We start from the raw sequence: 25,354 nt of genomic DNA, 5'->3' as shown, positions 1-25,354 counted from the left end.
GGTTAATTTTTCTATGAATTTATAACCGAAGTGTGGCATATGTAGTGTGTGAGTGTGAGTGTGTGAAGTTTGTACAAACTGAATGATTGGGGTGGGGGTTCCTGCTACAAGGCAATCCCCTTTCTCAGGTAAGATTGCCATTTAAGTGATTTGAAAATATGCAAGGGCCGAATTACACCCTTGCTCGAAGGATAAAATCTGGGCTTTTTGTTATGACTGTCATGGTAGAATGCCCTCCCCGGATACAGAAACTCTTCTCTTTCCTCAATTCCTATTCTCAGTCTACTGGTTTAGTGGGATAGTGAACATAACACAGGGCGTAACTGTCTTCCCCAATGAATGTGCACTCATTTCGCTAAAATAACTTCATTTTGCACAAAAGCCCTCTAGGGCAAGGCAAAACTTAACTGATGCAGCCTTGAACAGCTGAGGGTGAGGATAGCCGGCATTTTGAGTTTCCATTCGCCCCTCGCCCCCCCACGGGCGGAACTTGTCTGCTGCGGAACTGATTTGCAAGGCGGCGGCGAGCTGCCGGACGACGGAAGGGTGAGCACGCAGAACCGAGGCTTGCCGCTTGTTAGGAGCGCTGCCGCTCATTACAGGCTCTTCTTTCCTGCCGCTGAAGCTGTTCCTGTTCCTGGAGTGGCGGGAGGGGGACGTCGGAGGAGGCTGCACCGGTACCGGCATCTGTGCTCTCCGCCTGGGCAACCAAAAACGAAAAGGCTCCCGCCGACTCCGCTACATGGCAGGGAACTTCTGGCAGAGCTCGCATTAGTGAGTAGCTAGTTTTCACGGGTCTGGGTGCATCTAGGATGGGAAGCGAAAGCTGTGCCGGGTTACGGGGGGGGGAGGCACAAATTGGGGAGGGGAGAAAAGGCGGGCGAGGCAAATTACCCCCCGTAGGTCCTTCATAGGTAATAGTCGTTGGAATATTAGGTGCAGTGAGATGCGGGTGGAAGGGGTGTGCCTGGAGGTTGTGGCTTTTGGGGAAAATATGAATTCTTACACTGTTATATGGCTTTATGCCAAAGCTGTTATGGGTTTTCTGCTACTGACTGTAAGGACGAAATTGGCTGTGTGTGCTGTTGTGTTTTTCCAGATGGAAAATCCCTTCTAGAAAGTCATGCAAATCTATGGTGCGGTGTGTAAAGTTCTGGCCAGCTTGCCTCAAAAACTGACTTTGTAGGGTTGGAAAAGGTCCAGAGAAGGGCATCCAAAATGTTCAAGGGGATGGAGAATCTCCCTAGGAGGAAAGGTTGCAGCATATGGGGCTTCTTAGTTTTGAGAAAAGGCCAGTAAGAAGTGACATGGTGGAAGTTCAAAAGATTTTGCATGGTGCAGAGAAAGTGGATGGAGAAAATATTTTCTTCCTTTCTCATGACAATAGAACTTGCGGGCATCCAATGAAGCTGAATGCTGGAAGATTCAGGACAGATAAAAGAAAGTATTCCTTCATGCAGCACATAGTTAAACTATGGAACTCGTTCCCCCAGGAGGCAGTGATGGCCACCAAACTGGGTGGCTTTAAAAGAGGATCAGACAAATTCATGGAGGAGAAGGCTATTAGAGGCTAATAGCCACAGTTCTACATGCACTGTCTGAGGCAGTATGCTTCTGAATACCAATTGCTGGGAATCGCAGGTGGGCAGAGTACTGTTGTGTTCATGTCCTGCTTGCAAGTTTCCCACAGGCATGTGGTTGGCTGCTGTGAGAACAAGATCCTGGACTAGATGGGCCATTGGCCTGATCTAGCAGCTCTTCTTGTGTTCTTTCATGTGGCATTGATAAGGTGACAGCTCATGTAGGGCAAGGTGCTTTTGACACAGTAAAAGTGCTGCCTGCTGTATACTACATAATTTAGTAAAGACCCCCACCCAAGAGTTTTGTGGAGCTAAAAAAACCTAACAAACTATTGATGTCTTTTATTGAACCATACTACTAGTATCGCTTTATGCACACAGTTTTTTATTTTCTATTTTGGTTCAAATGGAAAGGCAACAAGTAGTTATTTAAATTTTGGATGGAACCAGGTAATGTGAAACATGTGGAATGTTCTGATATCTATTTGTTGTTTACTATGAGAGGAATATCGCCCATTTAAATTCATCATTTCCCCCTCCTTTCTTCAAATGCTTTCGTATCTGCATACTGTATCTGTGCACAAGGGAATATTGTACTACCTCCCAAGAATTGGGTTGCTTATTCCCTACCACCTCCACCTACAAGGTCTTAGGTGAATAGAGAGCATTGTGATAATATGAGGCTAGAGAACCTTCAGCAGATAACTTGAGGATAACCAACTTAGTGCCCTACAGATGTTGTTGAGCTCCAACTCCCATCTGCCCAAGCCAGCATGGTCAGTGGTCGGGGAAGGTGGGAGTTGTAGTCCAGCAACATCAGGAGGCCACCATGTTGGTTACCCTTGAAATAACTGAAAGCTTGTAAAAAACATCCATGGGGGAAAGACTTGACTCAGGTTCATAAATTTTTGACAGAAAATGAATGGGTATCTTTTAGGATAATGCAAACTAGCAATTACAAATAGGAGAAAATTTCACCTGGCTGGAGATAATTCTCAGTATTGCAGCAGTCATTTTATCCTTCTTTGCCCACTTTTTATGTGTATTCTACCAGCACCTAAATTCTAAATGTGTTTATTTGTGAGAAAGTCTGATCTCAAAACCCAAAACAATATATGTAAACACATAATTGAAAACCATGATGATGTTGAGATACTTCTGGGACAGGTGCCACAGGCAGAGAGGCTGGATTGAATTTTTAGGTGTATGCATGCTTTGCATAGCATTTATTTATTTAAATTATATTCTGCTTACTAACCAGAGTTCTTGAGGCATCTAGCAGTATATTTAAAATACAATAAAATAGGCAGAAAGTTACTAGGGCAGAACAAAGACATATACAAGTTTCTTCCTCGTTCTCAGATACTCCAGATGCTGCTCTGCAGCTGAATCTCTCGGCCCCAGCAGGCCTCAGAGGAAATGTCTGCCAAAGCATGTCACAGGTTGGGGCTTCCTTGCTTGGCTGCTGCTGCTGTCTCTTGCAGCTGCTGACTCTTGTGGCACATGTAAGAGGTGCTGGGGGAACAAATTAGTATGGCTCTGAATACCTAGGAAAGTTTGTGGCTTTTGCATCAGGCTGTGTAGTAGAAGCTGAAACGTAGGCTCCTTTCTATTTGTGGTACAATGGCCTTCTGTTTAGTTGGTATAATCTAACTTATACTGAAAGTTGTCTCTTCTCTCTCCACTTTCTGTGTAGCTTACAATGGATTTTGGATAAGCAAGATCTGCTGAAGGAACGCCAGAAGGACTTAAAATTTTTGGCAGAAGAAGAATATTGGAAGCTGCAGATATTTTTTACAAATGGTAAAAATAGTTTCACTTTTAACTTAACCCACTGTTTCATACTGTGTGTGTGATGAATTATTTTTGTGTTAATATCTTAAAATACACAAATTCACCATAACTTTTTTTAGAAGAAACATTCATTAGGTACCTAGTGACATGAACATGCTCCCCCAAGAGACCTTATCTTTCACCTTAAATATAGCATTCAGGTTTATTTATGGTTTGTTGTTTTTGGCATTATGCATATGTTTTCATCCTGAGACCTTGTGGATGGAAGGCATGTGTTCTAACACCAAACTTTGGGACTCTATTACATGTTTATTTTAATGTGACTGTCCTTCAGGTCCTGGTTTAAAGGCAATAACATAATGCCTAGTTTGTATGTAAAGATGGCACTTGCAGGGGAGCTGAAACTGACAGTCCAGCCTTTACCGTGAGGTTATTCTTCTCTTGGTCTTTCACTTTAATAGTCCTTCTTAGGTTCTTCTGCAATTCTGAAGACTTGCTGTGAAACTGATAAGAGACTTCTCTGCATTTAACTTGGATTCGGCTTGTATGATTCTTCTGTGGTGTAAAGCTAGAACATGGTTTGGACTTAGGCATGTGTGTGCAAATGTTGGTGATGATCTTTCTTGTCATAGATGCTATCTGTTAAGTAGTGGCTTGTTAAGCCTGCCTAATGAATTTTTTTAGCAGTGCGGTAAGATCTGCACTGTGATCTATTGGTTCTTAGCTTGTTTTCTTAGCCACTGTAGCAGATCTGTGTAAACTTAATATGGGAAAGAGAGGTAGTATCTTAGAAACTGCTATGGCTGGATGGAGAATATTTGTATAGTGCTGATTTTTGTGTCGTGATATTTGGATATCATGAATGTACTCATGAATGTATATAGCATTTATTCATGGTGTTACAGTGCAGCATCAGGTTGATCACAATTGTAATGGTTGTTCCTTTAAACATTAATCATGTGTGCAAATGCCTTGCTTGGCAGTCAGCCTTTAAAATCTGTGCATAGTTATGTGAATCGGAATGGCATAACTTGCAGTGCTGTTTTAAAATGGCAGGATAATGATACAGCATTGCCATGTTCAGATTATAAATGGATGAGGGCATTCAGGAAAAATACCAAGTAATCACCTTATGTTTCATTCCATCATTCTGTCCTTCCACCTCTGCTTGGGATCCCAGACGGATGCTTCTAACATGCTTGGCACATCTCCTTTGCCTGGAAGGCCAAATAAGAGCTACCTGCACAGCTGACACCAGGGCTGCTTCTTGGCCAACTGGCAGGCAGAGCTTGTGATGGAGCAGCTGACTACTTCCTCTAGTGTCTCTCCCCCCTGCATCCCACTCCTTTCCCTAGATTAAATATGTCATACTTCAAACACCTGCTGCCCTGCCAAATTCAGCAACTATGTTGTTATTGGCAGCTTCATTCATTGGACAAATAACATCAGCGTTGTGATGTGTTTAAGCATTGTAGGCTAGAGGTGGCTCGTTTTTTGTTTTTTTAGCTGAGGGCTTACGGATCTCCAGAAGGCATGCGTGATGTAATTGTAGGAGTCTAGAGTAAGTGATTTGAGAGTTGCCTTAAATTGTACATCCTAGAGCAAACTGTTGCCTTCACTGTACGGAGATGTCACATGCCTCTTCTTTTTTCATGCATCCATCTTTAAATGTTGGAATTAATTGCCATCTGACTGTGTTTGAACTAGTTTGACTTAGTGGGTAGCATGCTACACTTTGATCTAGAATCACCTTTTAATCCCTCAGGTAGTTGTGGGGAAATCACTGATCCAGTTCAGCCATACATTTTCTGGCTTGCTAAATTTCAGTTTAGCAGCCAGAAACAACCATTAAGACCACATTCCCATTTGTTCCTTGGTAGTTCCCTGGTATGTCTGAAACAGGGACCTCTGGTTTAATGTCAGTACCTGACAAGGATATTAAATCATGTTTTATATTATGGTTTAGCAGTCTGGAAAATGTATATCTGAACCAGGCAACTGTGCTATGGTCTCAATATGTAAAAAAATTATTGATGTATCTTGTAGGGTTCCTGAGAGGATGACTTGGTTAAACTTAGCAACTCTTTACATATTAAGGCTGCAGTCCTATGCATCAGTAAATTTCATGAAATCATTGGGGCTTTGAATAAATGTGGATAGGATCTGATTGTAATGAGAGTGTAGTAATGTTGGCATACTGATTATTTCACAGCAGCATGGGAGATGACCTTCACCACTTCTGATAAAATGCAAATTGTACTTTAAAATCTTAACTCAGTTTTGTTTTTGTTTGTAAGTTATCCAGGCTTTAGGTGAACATTTGAAATTAAGACAACAAGTTATTGCCACTGCCACTGTCTACTTCAAAAGGTTCTATGCCAGGTAGGACCACTTTAGTATATATATATATATTTTCCTTTTTAAACAGAATTCATAAGTTAACAGATAAGTTGGTTTGTAGCCATATCCAGTGGGTACTGTTCAGCTGATGAAAGGCTTTTGTAAGCAGAATGGGAAGGGTAGCAATTTTCAGTTATTACATCCCACAATGCCATGGTGCCTCTGTAACAGCGATCCCAGATGCCTTCATCTGCCCCAGCTGTAATAAAACATATCTCCCATATTGGCCTCTACAGCCACAGCAGGCAATGCAACTCTGTAACAGTTTGACTTTACCCTCAGTGGCACACTCTTCCATTGTCTCCTGAGACAGATGGATGCCAACACAACACACACAGTCTCTCTCCACCTGCTAAATATGCTACAGAGGGTTGGGAGACCCTGCAGAACAGATTTAGAGGGGTGGGGGCTGCAGGAGGGAAGGCAAATAGCTAAAAACTGCTACCTTTCCCATTCTGCTTATGGAAGCCTTCCTGTCAGCTGAGTGATACTGTTCAATTCAACCCCATTGCCCATTCAACCTTTATTTTTTTATTTTATTTTATTTAATAAAATTTATACACTGCTTGATTGTAAAAAACCCTCAAAGCGGTTTGCAATATTGGTGGTAACTTTTCTAAAAAAAGTGCTCTATGTGAATAGCTCCTTCTGCCTTCTTAAAATCATGTACTGTCACTTTTCAGATATTCCCTAAAAAGTATAGATCCGGTACTAATGGCTCCTACATGTGTGTTTTTGGCATCCAAAGTAGAGGTACGTAGAGCATATTTTTCTGTGCGTGCATAAATTTGGTATAAAAAAGAGCGGAATTAGTTTTTAACCCTAAAGAGAAAAGTTAAATTGGAGCATATGGTGGCTTTGTTTCTCTATGTCCTTCTGGGAGAAACAGGAGCTCCATTATTCAATGCTGCATCACACTTACAAGAGGGGGAGGTTTCTTTTGTTGTATGTGTTGTTGTTTAACCTTTAAGAAGAAAATCAATAAAGATAAATTTAAAAAAGAAGATCCAGTGGTGGTGATGAACTGTAGTTCATTACCATTCTAATCTGTCCTATTGGCTGAGTTGCTGTCTTGTCTTCTCAGTCTTTATAGATACTAGGAGTTAGTAAAGTGCACAGCATTTCTCCCACCAAGGGTTTTGTGCCCTTCCCACCATCATTATTGGTGTTTGGCTGTTCATACATTCAGAATAAATGGTGACCCTTGATCACACCATGCTTCCAGTGCTACAGGTTGCTTTTCTTGCCTTGTGGTTACAGAAGCTAGGTACAAGGGCCATCTTGGTAGCTGCATTGCTATTGAAAGATAGTCTGCTGATGGGAAAGAAAAAAGATTCCTTCTCAGACAAGCTTCTTTATTATTTGCAGCGTTGTTGTGACTATAGCAGGGTGAGATGGAGATGAACCTTTTTACACCTGTTCACCATAGGCTGCAGTGGAGCTGGGCATGGCTGGCCTCAGATTCTGGCAGCCTGTCTTGGAAAGTGCTCAGCATTTGCCTACAAGCCTCTCAAGAGAACCTTCCTTTCACCCATCATAATGACAGGCAGTTTGTCACAGTGTGTTTCTAGTGTGGAATACCTTCCAGTGTGACTTCTTTTTTCTTGTTTTAGGAATTTGGTGTGGTCTCAAATACAAGGTTGATATCTGCTGCTACTTCTGTATGTAAGTGTAAATCATGTCCTTTAAGTGTAAATCTGCTGCTTTATCATAGGTAAAATAGTCATCATAATAGTTATAGATAAAATGTTGTCTTTTTCATAGGAAGCTGTGCATTGCTTAGAAACTTTGGGGATTAAATAGTATAACTACCTGAAATAAATAAAACAGATTAAGTACTAACTGAAATCAGTTTTCAATCTCAGCAGCAGCAATGAAAATGAATTTCTTTATCCATAGTATGTTTGATACTTGGTTAAAGTCTGTCTCCCCTCACCCCTCTGCAAAATAGATATTTGCACATGCATGATAGTAGAAAACTAATTTCCAGAAACTGGTAAATGCTTCCACTCCAGTAGATAATTTGGTCAATTTGTAAGCTTTCAGAGACTGGTAAACATTTTCTTTTAAAAAGCCATATCAACTTACTTTTCAAAGTATATAAAATAAATTTCAAAACCTGTTCTCACCCACCTACCCTTTGCTTTGGTCATTGCAATACTATTTTATTCACATTCTTTCATAGTAGTTTTTCATTGTATCTGAATTTTGTCAGGTAATCTCAAAAGTCCATATGCTCTAATATACGTAGTTTCCAGGTGTTCTCTTGTACTTGAAAATGTAAAACAATGCATCCAACATCCAGTCTTGTGAGATTTGTGAGTTCAATAAAAAATAAACATGGTGGTTTAATTTTATCCTCTTTTTAAAAAAATGTCTCTTGACTTCTTTTAATTGCAGTGAAAACTAGGTTTTCGTATGCCTTTCCGAAGGAATTTCCTTATAGGATGAACCATGTAAGTAACCCTGTAATGATATAGTTTGCATTAGCATATCATCTCTGAATTAGTACATATATATATTTATTTAAAAGTAAATATATTTATTTGAAAGTAAGCTCCACCAATTGATAAGTGGAACTTACTTCCTCAAGTGCATCACTTAAGTTGCCGTTTTGTAAATGGGTGCAACAGTTGAACTGATGTCTAATAAAATATATTATGCACAGAATTTCATTACAATATATTGATGTTGAGTGGAATGGATTTACCTAGTCTCCAAAGGATCTGTGTTTTCCCTCCTTCTTTTTAATGTGAGCAGTGTGTTTGGTATGATTAACTTGCTTTCTATTTTTGCAGATACTAGAATGTGAATTCTATCTCTTAGAATTAATGGTAAGTTCATCTGTTTACCTCTGCATTGGCTTAACTTTATATTACAGCTTTATATACAGCTTTCCTGTTTGTTAAAGGGGATGAAATGAGCTATTACCCACAGCACTTACCTTTAAATAGGCAGTATTGTCCACACCTCTCCCCAGTTGTACTGCAAGTCCCTAAAAAAGGAGCATTCCTTTTTATAGTTTAGTAGTTCATGACAGCTAAACAGAAATTAAGAATAGAGTTGCACAAATTACATACAGTGGTACCTCGGGTTACATACGCTTCAGGTTACATACGCTTCAGGTTACAGGCTCCGCTAACCCAGAAATAGTACCTCAGGTTAAGAACTTTGCTTCAGAATGAGAACAGAAATCGTGCTACAGCAGCATGGTGGCAGTGGGAGGCCCCATTAGCTAAAGTGGTGCTTCAGGTTAAGAACAGTTTCAGGTTAAGAACAGACCTCCGGAACGAATTAAGTACTTAACCCGAGGTACCACTGTATAGATATTTGAATACATTATATTCAGTTTATAAGATATACAGTGGTACCTCAGTTTACGAACTTAATCTGTTCCGGAAGTCCATTCTTAAGCCAAAGCCGTTCTTAAACCGAGGTGTGTTTTCCCTAATGAGGCCTCCCGCTGCTGGTGTCCTTCCACTGTTCGGATTCCGTTTGTAGACTGAGGTAAAGTTCGCTAACCAGAACACTATTTCCGGTTTTGCGGAGTTCGTACACCGAATAGTTCGTAAACAGGGCTGTTCTTAAACTGAGGTACCACTGTACTATAAATACTTAACCACAGGTATAGGTTCAGGGACCCATGTCATGTTCTTACATTTCATAAATACTTCTCTGGAAATGTGTGTACTCTTGGCTACTTTATATACTGACAACTGCTCTTCCAATCAGTCAGCTAACCAGTACAGGCAGCACAGCTACTCTATTCATCATGTTGGTCAGACAACAGGCAGTGTAATACTTTGGACTCCACCCACCTTTAGCTTTGGCCCTGCTCACCATTGGCATGTGGCTTCTATCAGATTATCCTTGACTTTTAAAAACTCTGTTCTAAGGTGTGCTTTGTGGTTAAAAATTCTCCCTCTTTTTAATGTGGTTTGCAACACATAGCACCTTTGCACATTGCATCTCTGTTCTGAACTAGTGGAGGAGGAGCTTCCTCCTACAGTCTCTCTGACATAATCCCCCATTTATATTACAAGAAGAGAAGTGAGAACTTACTTGAATTTCAAACTAGTGCCAGTTATTTTGGCAAGCTTTTAGTTTATGCAGTTTTAAACACAGGCTGTTCTTTCGCAAGGTTCATTTTCCAGTGAGGTATTTAGGTTTGTGGGCAAATAAGGTTTTTGTTTGCTGCAGTTGTGTCACTTTGTGTCTCCAAGGGAGATAGTCTGATAGGCACTCTGTCAGCTTCTACAGAGGAGTATTCTAAAGAGACTACTGACCTCATTTTGACAGAATAAGGGTGCTGCAACAGTAACATGTTGAATGGAAGGCAGGAAGCACCTAAATTTGTAAGTCAGATATTTTGAATTCTTGCTAGTGACAATGAGCTTTGTGCTGCACTTAATTTTAAATGGCCTTTTAAAATCAATCTTTCCAGGACTGCTGTTTGATAGTATACCATCCTTATAGACCTCTACTCCAGTATGTGCAAGATATGGGCCAAGAAGATATGCTGCTACCCCTTGCCTGGTAATAAATATAAAAATGTTTAAAGAGTGTGTTCATCTGAGGAAGAGTACAAGATTAAATACAACAACGGAGGTGAAGTCTGCTAACTGACTTTGCAGACACTTTCCCCAGTTTGCCAAAGCCACGTGAGCCAATATCTAGACATTTTCCTGAAGATCAGTATTAGTTTAATACATACTGGAGAACACATGGAACCAGTTTGGTTTATTTGCCACCATTGGATTGTTTTACATATGACCTGTACAGCCTTTTCTTCAAAACACCCAAGGGGCACACATAGTAATTAGATACTCTGATTACTATTTTATTTGTTTAGTATATTTATCCCTGCTCTTCATGGAACTCAAGGTGGCTTCAGCAAGGTGCCTGCCCTCAAACCATCCCTAACCTTGTCTTGCAGTAGGAAAGATGACATCATATAATGCCTCTGAATACAGATCTATTACAGTTGTACCTTGGTTGTAGAACGCCTTGGAACTTGGACGTTTTGGCTCCTGAATGATCGAAACCCGGAAGTAACTGTTCCAGTTTTTGAACGTTCTTTTGGAAGCCAAACATCCGAAGGGGCTTCCGCGGCCAATCATAAGCCGTGATTTGGAAGTCGAATGCTTTGGAAGTCGAACGGACTTCCGGAATGGATTTGGGAAGAAATTAAACCAGTGTTCCAAACTGCAAAGTATGTAGGGGGGGGAAATACAACGAAATGTGTATATAATGATAACCAACATCCTGATTTCAAACAGAACGTAAATGTTTAAAGGAGAAATAAGCTGGTGTGTTTGTGGCATATTACCTTGACTCCCTTATGTGAAGAAATGAATGGCAGCATGCTGATTGGTTGTTTTTATTTGTGCAGGAGGATAGTGAATGACACGTATAGAACTGATCTTTGTCTGCTGTACCCTCCTTTCATGATAGCTCTAGGTAAGTAACACGTTAAAAAATGCTTTATCGCTATTTGAATGGAATGATTTGGTGTAGAGTTCCACCCATGACCATCTTCATATAAAGCCTGGTGTTGACGTCAAAGCCCCATGTCAGGGAACTGCCATCGGAAGGAAGGGAAGTGAAAGGGCTCACACAGGTTGGGAGAGACTCAGCAGCTGAAGAGGGAACCAGTAGGGGGAGAGGAGCTGAGCTGAGGGAAAGTGAGCTGGAGGGATGGCTCAGAGACACTTCCAGCGAAAACAGTGGGGAGGTTTCAGGACCTCCTGTAGGGACACCCACTCCTCGCCGGAAACTGTCACGCAGAGAGTCCAGAAGACGTGTTTCCGTTAAGGAGCTTTTATGTTGGAAGCGATTCCGAAAGCAACCACTGTCGGAATCTGCCAGCGACTGACGGAGCCATGTTTAAGGGGCTCCGTTACAGACAGAGGTTTGCAAACTTGACCAAACTCTGAGGGACTAGGATTTTACACACAAGCAGCTCATCGTCCCATCACAGCATTCCGACAGTCTCCGTGAGCAGCTTGTGCAGGAGAAGGCATCATGAGCAACCCAGCCGGAACCGGAGAAGCAGGAGCTGGAGCGGGTCCAAGCCTGGAAGAAAGGTACCGGGTGTTGGAGGTCCAGCTAGCGCTGCAGACGGCGAGGCTTGAGGAGAGGAGGGCTCAGGATGCAGACAAAAAGGGGAAAGACACCCAGCTCGTCAGAAAGGTACCAGGATGGGTGCAGAAGTTTGGGGGGGAGCCCAAAGACTATCATGGCTTTCGGACAGAGATGCAATATGCCCTCAATCTGCAGTTTGATGAATTCCCTGACGAGGAATCACGAGTGGCTTTCGTGATTGGGCATCTTGAAAAGGGGGCGAGAGACTGGGTTAGACCCCTGATGGCAGCGAATAGTGACGTCCTAAAGGACACGATGAAGTTCTTTCGCGCCATGGATCTGATGTTTTCCAGCGATATTGAACAGGGAGTGGTCCGCAGACAGTTAATGGCTTGCAAACAGGGGAGCCGATCTGTCCGTGAGTACTGGACTGAGTTCACCATGTTGATCCATAAATTGGGGTGGGATCTATCGGCGGAACCCATTCAAATGCTCTTTGAAGAAGGGCTTTCTTCGGCTGTGAAAGACGAACTTTCCCGGGCGCCCAGGGCGGAGTCTATGGACCAGCTGACCAAATCAGCGCTGACCATAGGAGCGCGCCAGGAGGCGAGAGCATTGGAGAGGCGGGAAGGGAAGGGGGAACGTTGGAAGGAGTTCCGCATTCCAGACATTCCAGAGCCAACTTTCCCGCCGGCAGAGCCGATGGAAATCGGAACAGCGCGCGCGCGCGCAGTTTCAAAGCCCAGTGAGGGGGGAAAGAAGGAGGGAAAAGGCGCCCGGAAATGCTATCTCTGCCAACAGCCAGGTCACTTTGCCAGAGTCTGCCCCCAGAGGAAGGAATGGCAAGGGATGGTAGGAGCTGTGGAGGGAAGAGAGGAAGAAATACCGAAGCAAGTAAAAGCCAACGCCTGGCTGCCACCGTCGGGGCACAGCAGCCAGGCCAAAGAGCAGTGAAAGTGCCCACGCCAGAACCTCCTAAACCCGCCCTAGTGATAGAAGTGGCGCTAGAGCTGCCAAACGGACACCCTCTAAAGATAAAGGCGCTGTTGGACTCAGGCAGCTCCTGCAATTTCATGAGCAAAGAGTTTGCAGCTGAACACCAGATACAGACGATCCCTTTAAGCAACCCCCTGCAGGTGACCACGATCGATGGCAGGGAGCTGTTGGGAGGAGAAGTCAGCTTGCAGACCGTCCCAATGATAATGAAGGTGGCAAGGCACACCGAACTGATAGCGTTTAATGTGGCCACCTTGGGAGGAGCTCCCATTATATTGGGGATGAGCTGGCTAGCGTTACATGATCCGCTGGTGGGCTGGCATCAGAGAGTGGTTTCTTTTGGTTCAGCACATTGCTTAGAACACTGCAAAGAGGGAAAGGGTTTGGCAGGGGCCCAAGCCACCCTAGCAGGGACTGAAGTAACGGAGAACGTGAAGGTACCACGACAATACGCAGATCTCCGCGACGTCTTCAGCGAAAGGGAAGCTGACCAACTACCCCCGCATAGACCCTTTGACTGTCAAATCAATTTACTCCCTGGGGCACAGCTCCCTGTAGGCAAGCTGTACGCCATGTCAGACAGAGAGATGCAGGAGCTAAGAGAGTTCATTGACAAGAACCTGAAGAGAGGGTTCATCAGAGAGTCCAGGGTGGTGGGGGGCAGCCCAGTGTTTTTTGTGGATAAAAAAAACACGAACAAGCCGAGGCTTGTGTGTGACTTCAGGGCCTTAAATGCAGTGTCAGAACCAGTGGCTTTCCCTATGCCCAGGATTGACGACATTTTGACAAGGGTCAGGAAGGGAAAGATTTTTACTAAACTGGACCTAAGGGGGGCGTACAACCTGATACGAATAAGGAAGGGGGATGAATGGAAAACCACCATGTTCACCCCTTTGGGGGCATTTGAATATTTAGTTATGCCCTTCGGCCTACAAGGAGGCTCCGCGTGCTTTCAATCGTTTATGAACCACGTCCTGGGGCCTTTGCTTTACAAGAATTGTGTGGCCTTCTTAGACGACGTGTTGGTGTATTCTGAGAATGAGGAGCAGCATGTGAGAGACGTCAGAGAAGTGTTGAGCAGGCTGCAAGCCAACCAGCTGTGGGTGAAACTGGAGAAGTGTCAGTTTCATACCAAGGAGGTGGAATTCCTGGGGTATCGCCTGTCAGACAAGGGATTGGCCATGGATCCCTGCAAGGTCCAGGCGGTGCTGGAATGGAAAACACCCAAAACAAGGAAGGATGTGCAGAGGTTCCTAGGATTTGGGAACTTCTATCGTAAGTTCATCCGAAACTTTGCCCACCTGACGGCGCCCATTACGGACTGTCTCAGCAGTAAGAAGAAGTTCGTTTGGACTGAGGAGGCGGAGCGAGCATTTGAGGAACTAAAAAGGGCCTTCGCCTCGGAACAACAACTCCTGCATGTGGATTTACAAAAACCGATGAGAGTGGAAACTGACGCATCAGACAGAGCGATTGGGGCGGTGCTTCTGCAGCCAGGGAAGGAGGAGTCAGAGTGGAGACCGTGTGCCTTTTTTTCGCGAAAGCTGAACAAATCCGAGAGGAACTACACGGTGTATGACCGAGAACTACTAGCCATTCATGAGGCGTTCCGGAGATGGAGGCACCTGCTAATTGGCGCACAACATAAGGTGCAAGTGTGCACTGACCACAAGAACCTAGAGTATTGGAGGACGGCACGAGTGCTCAACCAACGGCAAGTGAGATGGGCCCAGGAGTTCTCCAAATTTAACTTTGAGATTTGTTACGTGCCAGGCCCAGAGAACATTAGGGCGGACGCTCTCTCACGCAAACCTGAATATTTGGAGGGGGAGGGAGCACCCGAAGAGAGACATGTCATTCCAGAGGACCGCTGGGTGTGTGGGGCGGCATTGGTGGGACAAAGAGAACTGGTAGAGGAAACAGAGAATGATGAATACGCCCAAAATAAGCTCAGAGGTCTTAGGGGTGAGGGAGAGGAACCAGGGGGTTTCGAGGAAAGAAATGGAGCTTTGTATTACAAAGGGGCACTGTATATCCCTGAAGGAGACTTAAGGGGGAGGGTACTCAAGCAGTTGCACGACAGCCCCACGGCGGGGCATTTTGGACAACACAAAACCATGTGGTTGGTCACCAGGGAATTTTGGTGGCCTAAGGTGAGGGAAGATGTACGGGAGTATGTAAGAGGGTGTGAGCAATGCCAGCGAGCCAAAGGGGAGAGGCGGGCACCGGCGGGGCTATTAGAACCCTTACCAACCCCAGAACGACCTTGGGAGGCAGTGTCGATAGATTTTATGACTGATCTGCCGAAGTCCAAGGGGAAAACAGCCATCATGGTGGTGGTAGACCTACTAACAAAGATGTGCCACTTTGTAGCCTGCTCGCATGCAGTCACGGCGGAAGAGACAGCGAAGTTATTTGTAGAACACATTTTTAGGTTGCACGGGGTGCCATTGAGGGTGGTCTCAGACCGAGGAAAACAATTTACTTCCAGGTTCTGGAGGAAGCTCATGAGCTTACTGCAGGTGGAGGTCAACTTTTCGACTGCCCGGCACCCTGAAACCAACGGGCAGGTGGAAAGAGCAAACGGTGTCCTCCAGCAATACCTGAGGTGTTATGTCAATGACAGAGAGAATGACTGGGTAGAAAAGTTGGCGCTGGCGGAATTTGCCTACAACAATGCCGAGAATGTGTCCACAGGGATGAGCCCCTTCTTGGCTAATTATGGGTGTCATCCCAGGGGTTTCCCAGGGGGAGAAGGGGAGAGATGGAGCGTCCCGGCAGCCGAGCATTTTGTAGAAGAAATGGAAGCAATCCATCGTCAGCTCCAACTCAACTTAGAAAGGGCGAAGGAAGAATACAAGAGGCAGGCAGACAAGAACCGAAGGGAAGGTGAAACCATAAGGGTGGGAGATAGGGTGTGGCTGTCAACCCAAGGGTTGCCGTTCAAAGGAGGTTGTAAGAAATTAAGACCCAGGAGATTGGGTCCCTTTGAGGTCATTCAACAGGTCAACCCAGTGGCTTTCAGGCTCCGGTTACCCAACCACATGAAACTGCACCCAGTATTTCACAGGTCGTTACTGTCACCGTATGAGGGGGGACGAGAAGGGATGGCCACTCGGGGACCGGTCATAGAAGAAAGGGAATGCAGCAGCCATGTGGCAGAAATCCTCGACGCCAGGTGGAAGGGGGATCAGGTGGAGTATTTGGTAGCGTGGGAAGGAGAACCGGAGTCAGAAAACACTTGGGTAATGGCAGAAGATATCAATGACGAGGTATTGATAGAAACGTTCCATCAAAGGTTCCCAAGGAAACCTCAGCCTGTGGAGAGGTTCCGGAGGGAATACTTTGGGACCACCGATGAGGAGGAGGAGTTGGAAGGATTCTCGGACTCGGAAGGGGAAGGGGAGATGGACTCTGAGGAGGAGGAGTACTTCGAGACCAGGAACCGCAACAGGTGGAGAGAAGTGTTCGGGACATCGGAAGATGAAGGAAGTTCATTCCGGGGTTTTGCCTCCTCACCGCCCGTAGAGGAGGGGGCGAGAGGGGATGAAGGGGGCCCTGGAGGGGAGGTGGCTGTCAGGGAACTGCCATCGGAAGGAAGGGAAGTGAAAGGGCTCACACAGGTTGGGAGAGACTCAGCAGCTGAAGAGGGAACCAGTAGGGGGAGAGGAGCTGAGCTGAGGGAAAGTGAGCTGGAGGGATGGCTCAGAGACACTTCCAGCGAAAACAGTGGGGAGGTTTCAGGACCTCCTGTAGGGACACCCACTCCTCGCCGGAAACTGTCACGCAGAGAGTCCAGAAGACGTGTTTCCGTTAAGGAGCTTTTATGTTGGAAGCGATTCCGAAAGCAACCACTGTCGGAATCTGCCAGCGACTGACGGAGCCATGTTTAAGGGGCTCCGTTACAGACAGAGGTTTGCAAACTTGACCAAACTCTGAGGGACTAGGATTTTACACACAAGCAGCTCATCGTCCCATCACACCCCAGTTTCATTTTTTTACTTAGTAACTGAAATGCTTTTATGGTGTTAATTTTAAAAAAGCCAATGGAGCAACTAGGAAACCAAAGTTAAATGTACATGTTAAGTGTCAGCAGTGTGAAAAGTATCGAGAATGGCTTGATGGAAAAATCCTCTCTTGAGAGGTAGACAGTGGTACAAAGAACATGTTCTGGAAATGTCCTTTGCCATTACTAGTATGTTACCCATCATTCTACAAGTATTGTTATCTAACCTTATCAACATTTGTTTCCCTTGTAGCTTGTCTACATGTGGCTTGTGTTGTCCAGCAAAAGGATGCTAGACAGTGGTTTGCTGAGCTGTCTGTTGATATGGAGAAGGTAGATACATTTTCTTTCCTAGGTACAGATTTATTGTGTAATGGGAAAACATGTATGCTAGCCACATGTCCTCCTGTAAAGTGGTAGCTTCATAGGACCAGGTATTATAATCCCTTCTTGACAATGCTTGAACTAGCTTCTGGTCATTTTGGGGGCAGAATTCATGATGGAGGTGCTTATTTTCAAAGTCCTATGTGTATTGGAACTAAGGTGATGTAAATCAAATGAAGGCTGTGTTTATTTCCTCTTGAAATTACTGACCATTCAGCTAATTTCCTAGTGCACTGATCTCTGAGTATAAACTCTGTTATGCTCTAAGATCAAAGCTCATGTTAATTCCCAGTAACAAATCCAAAATTATCCCAAGTACCAATGTTTTAAGATGCTGAATGTTTTAAAGTAGGCTCAGAATTTGTCCTTCCCCACCCCCAGTGGGTAAAATATTAAATATATTATTACTAAATTTAAACAGACAGGGGTACTATACAAGGGTAACAGAAGACTTAATATTTTCGGACCTATTCCTTGTATATGAAGTGTGTGCCTGTTGCTGACAGACACATAGAAACATGCCTACGTTTTGTCATCTAGACATATTTTTGTTTAGATTTTAGAAATAATCAGGGTTATCTTGAAACTGTATGAACAATGGAAGAACTTTGATGAAAGGAAAGAAATGGCTACTATTCTAAGTAAGATGCCTAAACCAAAACCACCTCCAAACAGGTAGGTGTCTTCAAACTTTGTTTTCTCCTTGTTGTACTTACCTATCCCTATTTCTATATCTGTCTATATTTCTATTTATCTGAAGAGTGTATCCAAAGTATAAACAAGAATTTTAACAATATTCCAGAGATCTATCAGAATGTACTGTATTCCTAGTTGCTAGAAATTTGATAGTTCTCAGGTTAACAGTTACACAACTTCCTGCTTTTCTTTTGTGAAATTACCTAATTGAAATGAGTTAACTCTCCAGAATTGTGTAGGCATAGGCATCCTCCTTCTGAATCTTCAGGGACTATAACAACATTTATCAATGTCATTTGAACATGATGAATGGCTATTGGATGTTTGTAAACTGAGTGACATTGTTCCTTGACTATCATATTAAAGCTTTTTGGTTTTCAGGAATCATTTTACGAAGCACATTGTCTGCTTATAACAAATACTTAGGATTAGTACAGGCTTACTGGCAAGGGGTTGGTGGATAGGTTGTTGTGATTTTGGATAAGATATATATAACCTTTGCCCCTTGCAACTCTGGTTATGAGCTGAGTGTGAGATCATTGTGTGGGCTAAATTCTATACCTGATTTTTGAAAAACAAATGTGCATTTCAGGAACAAATAATTTTTTAAATAACCACACTGCTCCCTACCCAGGCAGTTGTTGAATGAAGGCAGTATGAAGACAAAAGCTACAAGGACTCAGAAAACATTTTTTTTAAAAAATTTCCTCAGTCATGATTTAAGCAAGACTCACAATTTGTAGGAGTTTGAGGCAAATTTCTGTGGTGGTATTTACATTTTGCCACTTGCACAGGCTCTCCTAGAATAAATTCTTGTATGCTCTCACATGAGTAAATGTAATTAAAGAGCTGCATGATGATTGACCTTGTCCATTGTGACTTCTTGTGCTTCCAATATTGTATAGTTAAGACTGTAATCTCCTGCCTTGCTGTTACATTAGAGATGCCTTCATGAAATGAATTCACAGAAGTAAAAGAAATAATTTTTTAAAAATATATCCATATTTGTTTTGCTCTGAACAGTGAAGGCGACCAAGGCCCAAATGGAAGTCAGAATTCTAGCTACAGCCAGTCTTAAGTCATTCCAAAGAAACTCATTGTGGACCACTTTGGATTATGTCATGATGGATTTTTTCTTGTGTGGAAGACATGAACACAAGGTTTCAATAATGTCTTTTCAGAAAGAACTTGAAGAATGTTTCTGTCAAGCATATTGAAAACTTTTCCATAAATACACACCCATTTGAATTGTGGCACTAACACATTTAACACCACTTCTCAGTCTCCAAACAAGTCAAAAGCCTGGATAAAGCTAGAAAAAAAACATGATTAACTTCAGTATGGACAGCATTCAACACTTTAGTTGTTGTTTTTTTAAAAAATGAAGAGTTAAAGAAACAGTTATCACGAAGCTGGGTGAGTAACTGGATCATCTTGCCCCCATACCAGTTTGACCACAGGAGGTGGCTTGAAATGTTGGATTTGAAATCCTAATTGACCAGGTATATACTCTAAATGCTAGTGAATATTTTACAAGAAGGAAAATGCACTTCTTCAGTAAATTCTTGAAAGGAAAAGACTCCTTAAACAAAGAGTAAGATAGTTTTGCATTCCTCACCTGAAATTTAACAAGATAGTCTTAGTCTGTACCTATAATTTGCTAGCAGAAATTGAAATCCAGTACCCAAAAAAGTGCAATATGTATAATGCAAATTGTGGCTGTTGTAGGGAGGAAAATTTCAATCTTTACAAGTGCTAAACTATTAAGTCATACTTTGCAATCCAATCAAGTTGAATAATCTAACCTATTTGAGGTAATGGTGGATGTGTTGTGTGCTATAGAAGGTAGCTTGCCTTCATTGTTACAAATCATTCATCGTAGCAGAGGCTTCTTAAGAAAGCAGCAAGTATTCAGATGAAAATAGAACTTACTCTGTAGGAAACTATTTATTAATTACTGTAAAAATTTAACTAGAGAGGCTTAATTTTTTTGTAACCACAGGGCCATATCCTGTGCTCTTTACTCAGGCACACCTTCCACTGAAAATGGGATTTGCTTCAAAGCCTTTAGATTTTAATGAACATTATGCACACACAATTTCATAATGAAGTAAGTGTCTGTTATCCTAAAACAAAATCAAATAAAAATAACTACTGGATTTTAGTCTTAGGTCTTTTTTCATCCCAGAGAACAACTTTAAACTGGTACAAATCCAGAGGAATGTTGGTTTGAAGAATCTTGTCACTTGGTGCTTGTTCTAAAACTTGATTTTTTAAAAAGCAGCAGTGCCTGCTTCTACTTGATCTGTCATTCAATTAAGTGTAACCAAAGTGTTTTTGTATGCAAGTGATTGGGCTCTTTGCACTTAACTGTAAGTTATTTTTATAAAGCGTGTTTGGATACTGACTTACGAAAACACTTCTGTGAGAAGTGATGTGTTTCTGGCCTTTTCATACTCTCCTTATTTGTTCTGCTTATTTTGTTGTCTTGTTCCACACCCGTGCTAACATGATTGGTTGAAGACACCTTGTCCTTAGCCATATGGAAATTAATTTTGTTCCCCTGAGGGTTTAAACTTTATTTGTAATATGAACTAGCTGGGTAGGAATAAAAACAAATGCAAATTGACAACTTTGTCTGGTTCTTTTATTCTGGAGTGATAAATAAACGATACAAGTAAATCAAGGTGGTATTGCAGATATATAAATAAAGAATGGAATCATGATCTGCTGAAATCAGTGGAAGTTGTTTAATTGGAAATATGATTGCATTGTTGATTTAACTGTGGAATAGTAATAGGTTATGTAGATGTAGCATATTGTATTCATACTATGAACACTTCCCCTGTTGGATGAAAACATGTTTCCACACACTATTACTTCCATGAGCATTTACTATCAGAAAGCAAAAAGCAGGGCTATACAAAGAGTCAAAGGCTTTAAAAGCAAGAAGAAGAAACCAAGGTTATCTCTTACATGCTGGATAAACATCTGAGCTCTGTTTTATGTGCAGGAAAAATTACTGGAAAATTAGCTAAAGTTGTTTGAAGAAAGTGTCTAATTACTAATTTTAAAATGCAAAACTTTAATTTGAAATCACAACTAACCAAAATTCAGTTAGTATGTAAGAGTTGAAATTAATTGCATTGTTAAGAGAACAACCTGATTATTATTTAGGCTATTATATTGATCCATTGCAAATTTCATTCAAATAGCAAAACTATTTTAGAGGAAATATTCAAATTTTGGAGAAGATATTTCCATAATGGGGAGTAGCCTGGTTGAATATTCAAAACAGGTATCAGTTCTTTCCTGCTGTGTAACACAACCAATCTATTGCTACACAAAATAGTTCCTAAATCTATATAGATCCTTAATAAAAGTTAGTTAGCTTTCACTCTGTGTACTATGAGGATACTGAATAGGTCACTATTCCAGACGTCATTTCCCCACAGAAGATTCATACTCAGCCCATTCCTTGAAGCCACCAGCATAATTCTGAGCTCTGCAAGCACATAAAGTAAGCATCTTAACATTTCACACTGTACAAAGTATTTTTGTTAGTTATCCTTTCTCTAAAACGTACTGGCCAGATCACTGATTTGCTCAGAACTCAGTGGGCTCAAAACTTTATGGGAATGTTAACCTTCTACTTCCAACTTCAAAATACTATCTGCTGCATTCTCTGGTGTAACAATTATTATTTAATAAGACAAGGAAACAAAGGAGCATGCATATGATATCTTCCTCAAACAACACAACCCACAATAGCCTCTTAAACAAATAGTTCATTTTTGCAAAACAGATAATAGTTTTGTTGATTAAAAACTATTAATCTCACCACTGGATTTGGCTGCAGCCCGTACAAGATTTTTAATTCTGGTTTTTGTCACAGCAGCCAAAGGTATTAAGATTCTGCAGAGTCCATGCAGAATCTTTGATGTAGCAAAGCAGAATAAGGTATCACCTTAGTTATGTTTTTTAAAATCACAATTGGATTTCCTTTTAAGAGGAAAGCTGTGAAATGGCAGGTGGCAGTTTTAGATTGAAGGCAACGACTGATTTACATATGTCCAAGGCGGCCCAGAAGTAGCTAGAAAAGGGGGCAGAAGGGGGCCTAATGGGCTTATGCATGCTTCATTGTTGCATGCGATGATGACCTGAAATGCAATCCCCACACAAATCGGGTTGCCTGTATTTCCATGTACTATCTTCAAGGAAGATCTGTCACTCTATACAGGGCAGTAGCTAGCAGGTGGTGAGGTGGGCTCCCGCCAGGGCCGCAGGTGGGGGAGGCACAAAATCAGCTAAAATATGTCCATAAATATGTCTGTAAATAAAAATACTGATTATTGCCTCATAAGAAAAGGTTTTAAATAGAGGGTGAATTGAATAGGTGGAGGAGAGGTGGAAAGAAGAGCTAATTTGTCCGTGGCTAGGGGGAGCAATCTGGACGGTTTTGCCAGGTGTGCAAGATCACCCAGCTACGGCTCTGTGGCTATATTTACTGCAAATGGAGCCCTGTGCAAAATAGATACACTTAGAATTAAAGAATTCTGGGAAGCTGCTGAGCACAGAGATTAGTGTACCAGTACTGAGCTGAACTCGAGTCTTTCTATACATTAAAAAAATCCTAGTTATCTCAAGCTGTCTTCATTTCAGCAGTCTAATGTAGGTGTTTCGTGTGACATTTTTTGTTGTGGCTGTTAAACGATTGGCTGCCAGGAATCCTTGACAATCTATTGCAAGTCACTCAGAGTGCTACTACTAGATCATGATCTATGTTCTGCCCACCACTGCTCTAGGCAGTTTGCTGTCAGCCTACATGCACGAGAACATTACTTTTTCTGATTGCTTCTACGGAATGAAATGCCTGTAGCATTCCAAAGAACTTAAAACAAGATGACCTAGTTTTTTTGTTTTTTGTTTAAAGGACTAGAGTGACCAGTGCTGCTGCAACTTCACTGATGTGCACAAATAGATGGCACAGACTACTTGCAACTGTAATAAGTTTTGAATGGCAGGAGACAAAGGTTCCGGTTTGCTTCATTTGTGCCAGGCCTAGGTCTTCACTGAGCAATAAGTTACTTAGAAGCAAAGATCAGGGCTATGGAATGAAAAGCTATTGATTCACCACACTTCAGAGTAGAACATCAGTGTAAGTATTAAAGCAGAGGTAGAAGTCAGTAAAGATACATTTATGCAGTTTGTCCCTGAGTATATATACTCACCTGCTGAAACCCAGAGACTTTGCAGCAGCTAGAGCTTGTATGCTTCTCACTCCTGCCATACAGGAAAACACTAAAATGTCTGATTTAGAAGGCATATCTTGATTGTATATCTCCTTAAAATGTACCGGTTCCATCTGCAAAGCTTCCACAACCTCGCCCACTACAAAAACAAAGACTGACTGTTGAATTAAGCAGCTGACTATGATGAATCATTATAAAGCAAGTAAGTGCAACAGGTCATAAAATCCATGATACGTGGGTGAACCTTACATATCTCCTGTTACATAGGTAAAAAGTTTTGAGCTAGCTGGCCTTGTATTTCGTCCTCACTCTGCTCATGACCAGGAAGTGTGGAAGCTTACATGGAATGCTGATGGATCCAGGAATTTTCCCATACTGCTCAATTTCCCATTTTTCTCTAACATCAACAAGCAAAATGGCCTTGGATTGCAGCAACTCCTTGAGTTCTTTGTAGGAGACCTTATCTTTAGCAGTGCAAAAACGGCAAACAATCCCGTCTGGCTTTTCAGTTTTTAGATCTGTAAAGAGAAGAAGCTATTACTCAAGCAAGCAATATTGTCTCTGGACCATCATTTCTCAAATACATCTACTAGCAACTTCTAATGTTACCAGTGAGCACAGTTTATGTCAGTGGCTTTATAGGGCAGAGCTTTTCAAACTTTTCATGTTGGTGATACACTGTTAGACATACACACTGCAGCTGACACACTATGTCGTGACACACAGTATCCTCCCCCCCCCCAAAATACTGCATTGTCAAATGTACTTATAGATTTTCATAATTTCTGTATCATTAGAACTCAGGATCTGACAGTGAAATTGAAAGGGAGTAGTAGTCTCAGAAGAGAAAGTGTTTCATCAAACAACACATCATGTGGTATAGGCCGCTGGCCTACACACCATTTTAAAGGTGATTAGGTTAAAGCAGGCTTTTTTTGTGTGTTTTTTGTGTTTTGCTGAGAGTTGTAAAACTCTACAGGTTCAGAGTATTTTTATAGTCTACAAAACCACATGCTATAATAAATTTGTTAGTCTGGACTTACTGTGTGGTACCTTTTTAAATGTGTTCCTTTTAGGGAGAAGGGGGGCCCCAACCACCCTTGCTCCCAGCCTGGCACAAAGCAGGCTTGGATTGCAGCCTCTCCCTCCCATTCCAGAGGAATAGGGAAACAACCAATGCAAGGAAAGATATAAAAACAGATTAGAACTATTCTCACTAAGTGTGAAATATGTAGTTGCTACTTAACTGTGGAGCACAAACCCACAAAGCCCCACTGGTCACACCACCAGGTCTCCTGTGACGTGGGTGTGCTTACCCTTCTCTACTGATCTGGGAATAACTTAAATATATAGCATCTGATCTGATATTGAGATGCCACTTCCTCCTTAAAACGTCCTACACGCAAAATCATTCACACCTTTGTCCCCAGCTGCTTTACAGAGGCATGAGGTCATTACTCTTTTATAAAGAAAGAATGAGGCCGAAATATAGCATAGGCAACTTTGCCCAATTTCTTTCCCCCTTTTGGAATTGGAAGCTAGATCTGGAGACTGCAATGGATCTGTTTCGCAAGCAGAGCCAAACGTCCTAATCCTAAAATTAGAACTGAGAAATGTTCCACTAATGAAACATAACTGGATTAGGGGGCACATTTTATGGTCAGGGATGCCACACGGAATGACAGACTTGTAGAATTGGTAGGGGTCACGAGGGTCATCTAGTCCAACCCCGTGCCATGCTGGGATCTTTTGCCCAACGTGCAACTCGAACCCTAGACCCTGAGATGAAGAGTCTCATGCTCTACCGACTCTACAGATCTGGTGAATTATGCAAGTGCGGATCTGATCTTACACTGACGCTAGCGAATGTCAGACTATGCTGTCCGTTCTGTATAGGGAAGGAGAGAGGCTTTCTCCCCAACCCCGCCGGCGTCTCCCCTCTCTCCCCACCCACACCGGGGCACTTACGCGCCGGACTCCGGAAGGGGCCACGGCCTGCTCCCGATCCCGGCCGCAGAATGGAGCCGCGACCGTGGCTCCCTGCCAGCAGGCTCTTTCCTCGCCCGCCTCTCGCACTGACCCCTGTCCGCTTTGCTGTCAAAAGAAAGGTCGCCCGACCCAGCCGGCTGCAGCAGCCCCACATGCTGCCCAACGCGGCTCAG

General features: G+C 42.7%; 3 protein-coding genes across 5 annotated transcripts in view; 2 read left to right on the top strand and 1 right to left on the bottom strand.

The window, feature by feature from the left end:
• The first annotated feature begins 558 nt into the window (after positions 1-558).
• Positions 559-20,572, top strand: CCNC (cyclin C). 2 transcript variants are annotated; one of them, XM_080999984.1, is made up of 12 exons: positions 559-774; positions 3,277-3,383; positions 5,672-5,756; positions 6,458-6,527; positions 7,388-7,439; positions 8,175-8,230; positions 8,573-8,608; positions 10,219-10,310; positions 11,167-11,234; positions 17,114-17,193; positions 17,801-17,919; positions 19,122-20,572. In XM_080999984.1, exons 1-12 carry the CDS (start codon positions 743-745, stop codon positions 19,198-19,200), a joined length of 876 nt encoding a protein of 291 aa, XP_080856110.1. In that variant the 5' UTR covers positions 559-742; the 3' UTR covers positions 19,201-20,572. The 2 variants fall into 2 exon arrangements, with proteins under 2 accessions (XP_080856110.1, XP_080856111.1); XM_080999985.1 differs by having other exon boundaries at positions 561-774; positions 18,964-20,572.
• Positions 20,566-25,335, bottom strand: TSTD1 (thiosulfate sulfurtransferase like domain containing 1; the record flags this gene model as incomplete). 2 transcript variants are annotated; one of them, XM_080999997.1, is made up of 4 exons in its annotated part: positions 20,566-21,445; positions 23,172-23,331; positions 23,534-23,710; positions 25,161-25,335. In XM_080999997.1, the coding sequence occupies 4 exons, from the start codon at positions 25,333-25,335 to the stop codon at positions 21,382-21,384; spliced, it is 576 nt and encodes a 191-aa protein (XP_080856123.1). In that variant the 3' UTR covers positions 20,566-21,381. The 2 variants fall into 2 exon arrangements, with proteins under 2 accessions (XP_080856123.1, XP_080856122.1); XM_080999996.1 differs by lacking the exon at positions 20,566-21,445 and adding an exon at positions 22,174-22,270.
• USP45 (ubiquitin specific peptidase 45) overlaps positions 25,244-25,354 on the top strand; it is a 59,108-nt gene continuing 58,997 nt past the window's right edge. Inside the window, exon 1 of the mRNA XM_080999950.1 lies at positions 25,244-25,354. The gene's annotated coding sequence lies outside the window, so the exon portion shown is untranslated.

The sequence above is a fragment of the Podarcis pityusensis genome, assembly GCF_964106645.2.
Source record: "Podarcis pityusensis genome assembly, chromosome: 3".
NCBI classification, from domain to species: Eukaryota; Metazoa; Chordata; class Lepidosauria; order Squamata; family Lacertidae; genus Podarcis; species Podarcis pityusensis.
The sequence above is the reverse complement of the archived record's forward strand: the minus strand, read 5'-3'. Positions and strand labels throughout refer to the sequence as shown.

Excerpts from the sequence above, each read along its gene's own strand:
- CCNC (XM_080999984.1), top strand. The coding sequence starts at position 743 with ATGGCAGGGAACTTCTGGCAGAGCTCGCATTA. Across the intron at positions 17,194-17,800 it reads TGTCTGTTGATATGGAGAAG|ATTTTAGAAATAATCAGGGT; the intron begins GTAGATACATTT and ends ATTTTTGTTTAG. Across the intron at positions 17,920-19,121 it reads CCAAAACCACCTCCAAACAG|AAAGAACTTGAAGAATGTTT; the intron begins GTAGGTGTCTTC and ends ATGTCTTTTCAG.